Consider the following 12,095-nt stretch of genomic DNA (forward strand, 5'->3'; position numbering starts at 1 on the left):
AAGGCAGTGCAGGTGGTAGAAGCTGAGGGTGTGAAGTTCCCAGAATTTTGGGGCCCTCTCTACCCTGTCAGTTCAGCAATTCACTGTTCATTCTGAGAACAAAATTTAAGGAATATACTTCCATGGGGTCACAACTATGAGATTCAAGCCTGTACCCCATTCCCAGTATCAAGGGAAGACTTTCACAAACAGATGGAGGAAACTGAGCCCTTCGTGGGATTTTAGATTTGAAATGTCCTTAAGGGTCATCTGACCCTTAAAAATAAGAAAAATCTTCCTTCTTTTCTACGCTTCTTCTTTTCTTCCTTCTTTCAATTAAAAAAACAAGGCAAAACAAAACAAAACCTCAAAGCCAAAATTGTTTTTGCCAACAACCATACCTAAGGGTTTTGTGACCTTTGATGGTAAATATCTGTTCAACTTGGATGCTAGAGCCCAGGTTTGGTCTGACCGGCATGCAAGCAGGCAGGATCATGGCTGTTTTCATCCTAGACCAGTAGATTCTCAAACTTGAGTGTGCCTGAGAATCTCTTGGAGGACTTGTTGAAACACAAATCATAGGGCCTCATCCCCAGAGTTTCTGCCTCAGGAGGACTGGGGTAGGGTTCAGGAATGAACATTCTAATGAGGCCCCAGGTGGGGCAGTGCTGCTCACACTTTGAGAACCTCTTTAGATGGGTCCCTTCCAGTAAGGTAGCCTCAGCATGTTGAGAGTCTTCATTCCGCCAGTGACCTAAGCAGTCAACTGAAGTTCCCAGCCTTTGGGTTGCAGAAGAGGGAAAAGGAATTGGGAGGGAGGACTGGAGAAAAAAGATCGCTAAACAGCCCTTGACCAACCCTCTTGACATCTTGGCAATGGAGTATTTTACCTTAGGCAGGTCACTGACCCACCGCAAGGCTCATATGGTTGTCCATTTGTTCTTAGCAGATGGCCTTTTTAAAATGAAATCCACATGGGACCCCAGTACAGAAAACAGACAGATGCATTGCTGGTCTGGTTGAAAGTGGGGGGGGGGGGTCAACCTCCCACTCTCAGCAGCCCTCCTCCCAAGGCAGCACTGTGTGTGTCCTGTAGAAATGTCTCTGAACGCATTTGAAACTTGCTAAAGGAAACTCCAGTTCAGCTTCTGTGATTTCTGAGAAACCCAAGAAATGTTTGTAGGCACGTGGGCTTTGTTATCACAGTTTTCTTTCCCTCTCTGACCAACACATCTGGCATGCTAACTTTCAGAATTTGCTCCTTGCAATGCAGAGAGGTCTGCAGGAGAGGGAATGCAAAGGATTGTTATTATCATTAGAGCTGATGTAAGGATATTGAGCTGTTGTGGAAAATCTGCTAACACAAGGATCAGCCAGACACTTAATAAACAGGTTTTGGGATGATTTTATTCTGGTTACTTCTTGTTAGTGTTAATGTTGCAGCATGCCACATGCTCAGGGCCTTTGTAGCTAATTACATAGGAAATAGGACTATTGGATCTTGCATGCCACAATGGCAAGAACAAGTCTGCAGAATTTTTAATGGGCAAGATGATAGGGAAAGCCATTCTCATTTATGTGAACACAGGAAGGTATTTAAGCAGCCGTGCTATGCAGTGTTACCTGGGGAAGGCTCTAACTGAGCCCCCGGGCCAAGTCTTTAGACTTGACTGTTGGCATGGGGAAGCATCTGGTGCATTCTGATGACACCCAGATCCTGGAATGCAACTCCTGTAATTAGAGAAACCACTTCCTAATGGGCCCACCAGGATGGACTCACCTCCTGGACACAATAAATGCCTTCAGAGCCTGGCCCCTAGGGGCTGCTCTCTTGTGCCTACTGTATATCCCCATTTTCCCTCAGCCATCCAATTGCTTGTTCACGCATTCCACACACAATCGCCAAATGTTTACCTTCTTTGGGACTGGGCCTTTGGGACTGTAGAAATGACCAAGATCTGACTTCTGCTCCTATGCTCCAAAGTCCTCAGGCCCAGCCCAGCCCTGCCCCCCTCCACGGCACCTGGAAGTAGTCAATGCCCTGCCACTCGTTTCTGCTCCCCTGAAGCTCAGCCTAAATACCCTCATGTCTGTGAAATTTTCCCTAGTTCTCCCAGGTGGAGGTCAATTCCTACAGCCTTTTCTCCAGGCCTCTGGTTTGAGGTTCACTTACCTGCCCTGCCCAGTATGCAGCCATGAGCCACCTGGAAGGGTCTGAATTGAGATGAATAGAACTGTAAAGTACACACAGGATTTCAAAGGCTTAGTACAAAAAAAAAAAAAAAAAGAATAAAACAGCTCAGTAATTTTTTTTACACTGTACATTGAAATGATGTTATTTTAGAATGTATTGGGTTAAGTAAAATATAGTATCAAATCTGATTCATCTGTTTTTCATTTATTTTTTTTACTATGAATTCTGGGAAATTTAAAGTTACACATGTGGCTCATGTTTGTGGCTCACATATTTCTGTCGGACGGAGCTCACTTACTGCTTTCTCCCTGGGGGGGGGGGGGCAGAAAGAAATGTCTGTCCATCTGTTTCTCTCCTGCTGCTTTCTGAGTTCCAGGAGGGCGTACACTGTGTACCTGTCACCCCTCTGACCTTTGCTCACCTGACTGGCATGTGGCAGCACTAACAAAGGTATATTGAGGGGATTCATAAATGAACAGCTGATGACAGACCATCAGTTATTACCAAAAGCTCCCATAAGTAGTGCCATTTCTGGGTTTTTGTTATTAAATTTATTTCCTGTTTCTTCCTTTTTCACTGTTTTTATCTCTTTTTTTAAGGGCTCACACAATCAGCAGAAGAAGATACTTTTCGTGGGAGATGGGCAGAAGCTGAAGGATTGGCATGACAAAGAAGCCATCAGGAGGGACGCCCAGCGCGTAGGTATGGAGAGCAGTGTCATGCGCTGGCATGTACATAGGTGTGCGTGTGTGTGTGTGTGTGTGTGTGTGTGTGTGCATGTTTAGCAGGTATGTCCGGACCTTGTGTTGACTCCTTCTCCATTCTTCTGCATTTGCCATCATCCCTTCCTCTGCTTCCTGGGAGTCTCCCTCTTCACCTGTTAGTTGACCCCTTTTTCCACTCACATCACCAGATCCACTGCCTTTAGGAATTGTCCTCACCACCTTTATTGGGTGATAGATGATGTCTCCCCGCCTTATGAGATATTTTACCACTAAAAGGCAGTGCTGTCATGATAAGAGCCAACATTTATTAAACACCTGCAGTGAGTGAGGCTTATCCTCTACACTTTGCACATTTTCTTTCTTTTTTTTTTTTTAAGATTTTATTTATTTATGAGAGACACAGAGAGAGAGAGAGGCAGAGACACAGGCAGAGGGAGAAGCAGGCTCCATGCAGGGAGCCCGATGTGGGACTTGATCCCAGGTCCCCAGCATCAGGCCCTGGACTGAAGGTGGTGCTAAACCGCTGAGGCACCGGGCTGCCCCTACTTTGCACATTTTCTTGGTGAAACCCCAAGTCACCCTTTGTGGTCCATTTGACAAGAAGGAACCTATAGCTCAGAGATGTGGGGTAATCTGCCCACAATCACACAGTGAGAAAAGGACAGGCTTGGGACTTGAATCCAGGTCTGGGGGACAGAGCCGGTCCCTCTCCAGCTCTGTAGCCACAAGGTTGAATGGACTTAGCAGACTTCAGCTAAAGTTTTCTTTGGCTAATTAGCCTTTGGAGCAGTTCCTGTTGCACTGGGGAATTGGGAAGGGCTGGGAAGGAGTAGGCTATATAGAAATTATGTGGAGGTTTGCTTGGATGGCTCAGCGGTTAAGCATCTGCTCAGCTCAGGTCATGATCTCTGGGTCCTGGGATCGAGTACCACATCAAGCTCCTCACAGGGAGCCTGCTTCTCCCTCTGCCTGTGTCTCTGCCTCTCTGTGTCTCTAAGGAATAAATAAATAAAATAAAGAAAGAAAGAAGAAAGAAAAGAAGAAAAGAAAAGAAAGAAAAGAAAAGAAAGAAATTATGTGGAAAGTTATCTCTAGAGAGCCTGGACTCTGCAGGAGGGCAGCTCTGACACCACTGACCAATCACGTGACCATCAGATAAATCCCATGTTCCCAGAGCCTTGGTTTCCCCATCAATCAGTGGGGCTCATACTTCCTGCTAGAAGAACCTTGGGGTGTTGTTGTGAAGGTGACAAGTACGGTGATGGGAAGGAAACAACTTTACAATACTCAAAAGCACCATAGATATATAAGAATTGGAATACGATTTGTTTTTATCTCAGTTAAAGGCACCCACCACTATTGATTTCTTTTTTAGATTACATTATGAAAAAAACAGACTACAACAAGCCTCTAAATAGAGCTGATATAATAACCAGTGGTCACGGAAATCTAAAGCATGGCAGTGCTTTTTCTGTAGGCCAGTGATTGAAAATGAAGTGAGGGTGGGTGCTGCTTAAACTGAAAAGGAAACATTTGAAAAGAGCCGATTTGCCAGTTATCCTACCAGAATTATCAGAACAGGGGCCTAACTAGCAAGAAAAAGAGTAAGCAATGGAGACATTATTAAGAATAATAAGAACCAGCTTGTGATGAGTGCTAACTCAGTGCCAGGCATCTTGCCCTGCCTTTGCTCCTTAATCATTACATTGAATCTTCTTATCCCAATTAATACAAAGGGCAAAGCCCTATCATAAAAAGGCAAATGGCATGCCCAGGATGACAAAACTGTGAGTAGCAGGTTTGGGCTTCAAGCTGTACCCTGCCAGACTCTAGGGCCTGAACTGAGTCACTCCTCTGTACTGCCTTCCAGAAACTTCCCTCCCCAAGCAGATGCTTCTGGCTCTCCTTTTTCTGTTGGCTGCAATTTGTGTCCCTTGCGGCATCCGTCCTGGGCACGAGCCAGCAGCATCTTACGGCGGAGCCTTCCGAGTTACAGATGGTGGCGTCCTCTCTGTCATCTGGCTGTGTGGAAGTAGGCACAGCCCTTGGCCGCACCTGTCGGCTTGTACCTTCCCATCAAACTGATGTTGTCAACATTTACTTTGCAAAGCAAATAGGGGTGTTGCTCAGACCATGAGCTCCAGAAGATGAGGTGATTTTTAACGAATTGATTTTATGGCCATTTCTTCAAGACTCTCACCAGTTGCAGATTATTGAGCTATTATTGCAGGGGTTGGTGTGGACATTCCTGCTCATCACCTGCACCCTGGGAACCCAGAGAATAATTGCTAGGTGCATCAGGGATACTTTCCCTAGAGGGATTGTGCAGAGTAAAGGACAGCTAGCACATTATCCACCCAAATCCTTGCCTCAAAGCAACACTTTTCAGGCAATCGTGGCCTAGACTAGGCAGATCTTAACTGTCTGCTGACTTAAAAGATCAAAGCATCTTTTAGCATTTGGAACATTTTTATTTGCATATGAAGTTTGTCCTGCCTAGAGAGTGATCCTAATACTGTTTATAAATTCTGTCATGTATGCAACTTCATATTTGACTTTCTCAGTGGGTTGTGGGTACCAGATGGAACAAGCAGCAATTTAGAGAGTTGGGGTAACTGGCCCAAGGTTGGTCAACTCCCATGCAGGCCTCCTGTCCAGGTGATAGGATGCCATGGTCAGGGATGTTTGGAGCCCGTGGAAGAGCAGGGGAAGCATGGACTTTGGAGCCTACATCCATAGAATGAAGTTTCACATGTCCACCCTGATGGCTTGCTGTGGGAATTACATGAGAACAGGCCTGTAAAGTGCATAGCATGGCCATGGCTGAATAAATGCTCATTCCTTGCCCATCTTTATACTCCCCTGACAAAATCTGGAGGCCCACTCTGTATCCAAGTATAAAGTTTCACCTCTGTGGTTTAATCATATCTTTCATCCTTCTTCCCCTATTCCATTCAGTTAGCAACGTTGACTTTGCTCTTTGCTCCTAGGAAATGGAGAACAAGGCAGACCTTACCCCATGACCGACGCTGAGAGAGTGGATCAGGCGTACCGAGAAAATGGATTTAACATTTACGTCAGTGATAAAATCTCCCTGAATCGCTCACTCCCTGATATCCGGCACCCAAAGTGAGTGTGACATCTCTCATCTTCTGGATCTAAGGATTTTGCATGTGGCTCTTGATGAGAATTAATTAAAGAAGCAGGTACATAAAGTGACTGTACCTCCTTGGTACACAGGGCCTTGGTGCAGAGGTTTATATGACCGGATTCTCCTAGATTTGGAGGTGGGGTGGCAGAGGGATAAGAAAGAGCTGGCCTCCTTCCTCTTTTCAGGCAGTGGGAACTGTGGGACCACTGTGTTTTCCCTCTGCTCTGGCCTATGGGAACATTCAAACCTCATATTCAGACAGCTGCAGCGACAGTTTCAACCCCATGCTCCCCACTTTTTGTGTGATACATTTTTATTTCCTTTGCTTAAAAGCGGCTTTATTTTAGCCATCCTATGCACTTATGTATTTATGTCTTTTTTTATAAGCTGTCTCAAGTGACTTTGAGCCAGGACACATCATAGCAGTGAGGAAGAAGGTTAGAGTGGCAGCCAACATTCTCTGCATGGCTGTCATATGTAGGTACTTTGTTGGCATCACCTGAGGTTCCTGTGAGGTAGATCGTATAATGGTGTCCATTTTACAGCTGGGGAAACAGACTGAAATGAGCATCGTAACTCATGGCCCTAAGGTGGCAAAGAAGCTGAGCCAGGTCTCCAGCTCAACCAGAACCTGTACTCTGGACCTTAAACTGTCCTGCCTCCCTAGCCATTTTCAGTAGGCTTGTTGTGGTGGTTGTGGTGATTTTCTAGCAGAGCAGGAGTCTTCAAATCTGTATGCAGGAGCGTCAGGCAGAGGAATATTAGAGCCCAGGATATTGTGCCTCACCCCTATAAATCCCGATTCAGTAGATCTGGGTTGGGACCCAAGAACCTGAATTATAAGTAAGCTCCCGCATGGTGCTGTTGCAACTTATCTTGGGTCTACCCTTTGGGAACCTCCACAAGTAGAATTCAAAATAGCTTCTACACGAAGGCAGTACCAAGGGTCACTGGAGCAATGAGTGTTTTGCTCAGAGGTTAAGAAAGTAGAGCCCAGGAAAAGATAATAGCATCTAACACTTAGTAGGTGCTTACTGTATGCCAGGCATGGTTCTCTGCCAGTGGTTCTCAAAGTGTGGTTTCCAAGCCAGCAATGCCATGGGTACCTAGGAGTGTGTTAGACATGCAAATTCTCAGTTCCCAGCCTCATTCTACTGCATCAAAAGCCTTTGGGAGGGGCCCAGCAATCAGTGTTTTAACAAGCCCTACAGGTGATTCTGATGCAAAGCTTAAGTTTTAGAAGATGTTCTAGGTACTTTAGGTGCCTACCTTACTCAGCCAGACTTTCCAAAAACCCACTGAGGTACGTACTTTTATTACCATCATTTGCGGATCAGGAATCGAGGTGTGAGAAGGTTAGATAATTTGCATGGGATGGCACAGCTGGTGAGTTGAGCCAGAACCTGAATGCAAGGAGTCTGACCTAGTATCCGTGATCCATAAGGTCTTTCCACCTAGAACTCAATTGGTAGAATGCAGTACAGGCATACCTCGGAGATATTGCAGGTTCTGTTCCAGAACACTGCATAATAAAGTGAGTCAGATGAATTTTTTGGTCTCCCTATTCATATGAAAGTTACATTTACACTATACTGTTGTCTGTTATGTGTGCAATAGCATTATGTCTAAAAAACAACATACGTACCTCAATTTAAAAATACTTTATTGCTAAAAGATGCTAACCACCATCTGAGCTTTCAGTAAGTTGTAATCTTTTTGTTGGTGGTGTCTGCTGACTGATCAGAGTGGCAGTTACTGAAGGCCAGGGTGGCTGTGCCAATTTCCTAAAATAAAACAACAATGAAGTTTGCTGCATCAATCAACTCTTCCTTTCAAGAAAGATTTCTCTATAGCATATGATGCTGTTTGATAGCATTTACCCATAAGAGAACTTCTTTCAAAATCAAAAATCAATCCTCTCACACCCTGCCATGCTTTATCAACTTAGTCTATGTAATATTCTAAATGCTTTGTTGTCATTTCAACAATCTTCACGGTGTCTTCCCCAGTAGTTTCCATCTTAAAAAACTACTTTTTTTGCTCACCCGTAAGAAGCAGCTCCACATCCATTAATGTTTTATCATGAGATTGCAGCAATTCAAATATAATAATGATAATGAGGAAGTTTGAAATATTGTGAGAATTACCGGTATATCACACACACAGACACACACACGCAAAGTGAGCAAATACTGTTGGAAAAATAGCCCCAACAGACTTGCCCAACGAGGGTTTGCCACAAACCTTCACTTTTAAACAGTATCTACAAAACCCAGGACAGCGAAGTGACCGTAAAACAAGGCATGCCAATACTAAAGAATTAATCTTGGTAGCATGTTTGGGCTACTGACAAAATGCTCCTGCCCCATTCCATCTTTCAGTTCCCACAACAGTATGTTTAGATTGGCCTTATGATTATCCTCTCTGCTTTGTAGGTAAGGAACCCACACAGCTAGGAATCTGTCTCCCAGAAAGCGTGCTGTTTATCCAGGATGGGCCCTGTTCATAAGGACTTCTTGCCATGAGAGGAGAGAGCGTGGGGCCTCAGAATGCTTGTCCATGGTGTTTGCAGTTTGTTTCGTGGTCTTCACTGTCAAGCCCCAGATTTTTCAACTGAGAATATAGTTCAGATATTACTGATGTTGCTGGATTCAGAACTGTGACCTGACTCTGAGGGTCAGAAACTCAATTTATGTGTTTAGCCCCTTGCAGAGTTCAGAATTCTGCACTAATTTCATCTTGCTAGCTCTAGAAAATAAGTTTATCAGAGAGCACTGCACTCTCACCTCGGCTGCTATTCTGTGCTACTGTGGGGTCTCAACTCTAGTTGTACCTGGGGTGGTTTTAAAAACATACAGAGGCCAGGGCCCCACCCCAGACCACTGGAATCTGAGTCTCTGGGGTGCATCCAGGGCCTCAGTATTTTCTAAAACCTCGTAAAGCGACTCTCACTTACATAACCAGGGTAGAGGAACTACTGGTGTGAAATAAAGAATATGTTGATAATTAGAGAGAAGCTAGGTGTGGTCACAACTTTCATCTGTCCATTCATCTCTTCAGTCAGTAAATATATAGGAATGGTCTTCTCAGTGCTAAGCCTTATGCTTGATGCCAGGAATACCATGATCAATGAGCCATTATTGCTGCCTTGTACAAGAGGTGGGGACAGATGGGCTAAGCAGGTTCTTACACCAGAGATGAGAAGACCAGTAGTAAGAGTAGACGCAGAGTACTTGGAACTCCGGAGGACCCTTCACCCAGCGTCCCCAGCCTTTTTGGGGAGATCCTAAAGGTAGAGGAGTAAGCATGGGGTACACAATCTCTGGCTTACTGTAAGATTAAAAGTGAGTCTCCCAGCTGGTTAGAGGTCCCCACTTGAAGCCTGGCACCTTTGTCCCCATTGCACCACTCTTTCCCAACAGCTCAGGAAAAAAAAAAAGTCTTGGGATGCTTGTGTGGCTCAGTGGTTTAGTGCCTGCCTTCAGCCAAGGACATGATCCTGGGGTCCTGGGATCGAGTCCCACATCGAGTCCCTGCATGGAGCCTGCTTCTCTCTCTCTCTGCCTGTGTCTCTGCCTCTCTCTCCCTCTGTATGTGTCTCTCATGAATAAATAAATAAAATATTTTTTAAAAAGTCTTCTTAATCTAGGAGTCCTGGGGCCCACAGAGAGGTCTGTAGGTAGAACTCAGGAGGGTCTATAAACCTGAATGAGGTGACACAGCATTTTTCTTTTCATTAACCTTTAACTGAAATGTGGTATTCCTTTCCATTATAACTGTAGGCAACAAAGCCCATGATGTTGTCACCAAAAGAAATCATTTACTTTTACATCACTTTATGAATATCTGGAAATGTCATGAATACTCGTCACTGCTTTGAAGTAAAGGTAGTTTTAGAACTGCCACTAGATTATATTATTTAATATGTTCAGAAGGAAACACTTTTATTACTATATTTCAAACTTTTTTTTCATTATTTTCATAACTATATCTTAGTCCAATTGGTTTCCTTTATAATCTGGTCTCTTATGCATTATAAATGCTGCCCTGAGAAGTGACCATAGGCTTCACCAGCCTGGCAGAGGGATCCAGGGCATCAGTAAGGTGAGGAACCACTGTTCTAGGTGGGTGGGAATTGAGCCTAAGGACGCCTCAGGCTCCTCTATTGTCACCCTACCCAGCTAGCATTCAAGTCACCATGAAGGATGTCACTAAATCCAGTGCTCTTGACACTCCCTGCCCTCCCTCTACCAACACACACTTTTTAGAATTCCCAGTGTGGAAGCTCACTTTCTAGAAATGAGTTGACAGATGTCTTGAAGAGCTTTATTTTTTCCCCGGGCTAGGGGGTGGGGTGGGGGTGGGGGGCGGTTAGTGGATCTTCCTGCAGACAGCAGAAATGTGTGAGGAAATTAGAGCAGAGGAGACATTCTCTCCCTCTGGTTTCTTTGAGCTGAAACGACTTCTCTAGCAGGAGCTGAGGTAATGTTTGCTTTTTACTTCTTCAACTGAATTTTGGCAATGGCATGCCAAGAACAGGATTGAGGAGCTGTGTGTGCCAGCTGCTTTTGCTTTCCCCAGAAGCTGCACCAGGGGCCATAGAACCACAGAGAATGGAAACCAGTCAGTTCAGCCTGACTTGCTGGGCTTACATGTGGGAGGCAGCCAGCTGGCTCTGAGGGAACCTGCCCTCTGCACTGCCTGCCCATGGAGTAGGAGCAGAGACTGGTTGGGGTGCTGGCCTGCTTTCCCTGCTCCCATGGAGGTGTGAGGGCTCAGTAACTGTACATGGAGGCCCCTCCAGAGCACAGAGCTGATGGCAACAGCTCTAACTACTGAAGTGCCTGGGGTCTGAAGGTTCTATGCAAAGTTCTCTGAGAAAATGGTCATTTTCTCCCGTGCAAAGATTTTCCATGGTGGAACTGAAAGCAGTCAAAGACCATTCATTGTAGGAATGAAAACTCTATACGATCCTGGCCTCCTTCCCCCAGCCCATTGGTTTTGCTTTCAGTAACAAATGGACCCAAGTGGTATCTTTGTTGCAATAAGAGGCCCAAACCTACTAGATTCCTGGTTCTGTGCTTCTTTTGTTTCTTTTTGCTTGTTGCTTTTTGTTAAATTAACTCTGTTGATTTATGATGTGTTTTGAATTTCCTCAAAAGAACTTAGAGAAGTTCATGGTGTTGTAATAGGACAGTATTCTGTTGATCACCTCAACATCTCTAATAGGTTACAGAAGCAACAAGGGAGGCAATTAGAGCCTATTCATTTTGACAGACATTTATTAAATATATACTCTGGAAAGAAAGGCAACTTACCAGCACAAGTTTAAATCAACCACACTTATAGCACTAGTTGTAATGATAATAATAGTGCCCCAAAGATGAAGGTACACCCAGACATACAAAAATGCTATTTGGGAGCCAAGACAGAGTAACAGACATCCTCCTGCCTGAAATAACAACAAACGACAAACTGTGAGGCAATGGTTTATAAGACATTGGGCATCCGTTAGTGACAGGCAGTAATCCTTAAGAGATGGGAAATAAATGAAATAAGTCCTACAAGTTCCCCAACTTTTGTCTCTAGAGTTTCCAGACCATAGTGTAGGGAGGGGAACCAAGATAGAGCCCAGAGGACTTCCTGAACTGAAGAGAGGGAGTGAGAGTCCAGGGAGACCAAAGAGGCGAGAGTTCACAGGACAAAGTCCTAGACAGGAGAGAGCTATGCAGAGAGTGAGCTGAGGAGATCTGCAGATGGTTCTCTTGACCATTCAGCAGATTTCTGATGAGTACTTGCCTGTGCAAAAGCTTCCCAAGACTGAGAAAGGGATCACCCAAAAGGACTAGAGGGAACACTGCTTAGCTCTCACACAGGGCTGAGACTCTCTTCCATTCAGACTGAGAAACCTTATAACTCATAACTTCTGGAAAATTATATAGAGCACTTAAAAGAATTTTACCTCATGAAAACTAATAATTAGTCCTAGACTGAACAGTGCTCTGGACTAGCCTATAAAATAATAAATTATGACCCAGAAAGGTCA

At 44.6% G+C, this 12,095-nt stretch overlaps 1 protein-coding gene across 1 annotated transcript in view; it reads left to right on the top strand.

Moving 5' to 3' along the window:
• The window catches only part of GALNT10 (polypeptide N-acetylgalactosaminyltransferase 10), a 216,815-nt gene that overhangs the window by 92,803 nt on the left and 111,917 nt on the right, over positions 1–12,095 (top strand). Inside the window, exons 2-3 of the mRNA XM_041749418.1 lie at positions 2,773–2,875; positions 5,889–6,027. Of these exons, the coding sequence (XP_041605352.1) occupies positions 2,773–2,875; positions 5,889–6,027 (242 nt within the window). The remainder of the gene's footprint in view (positions 1–2,772; positions 2,876–5,888; positions 6,028–12,095) is intronic.

The sequence above is a fragment of the Vulpes lagopus genome, chromosome 3, assembly GCF_018345385.1.
Source record: "Vulpes lagopus strain Blue_001 chromosome 3, ASM1834538v1, whole genome shotgun sequence".
Taxonomy (NCBI): Eukaryota; Metazoa; Chordata; class Mammalia; order Carnivora; family Canidae; genus Vulpes; species Vulpes lagopus.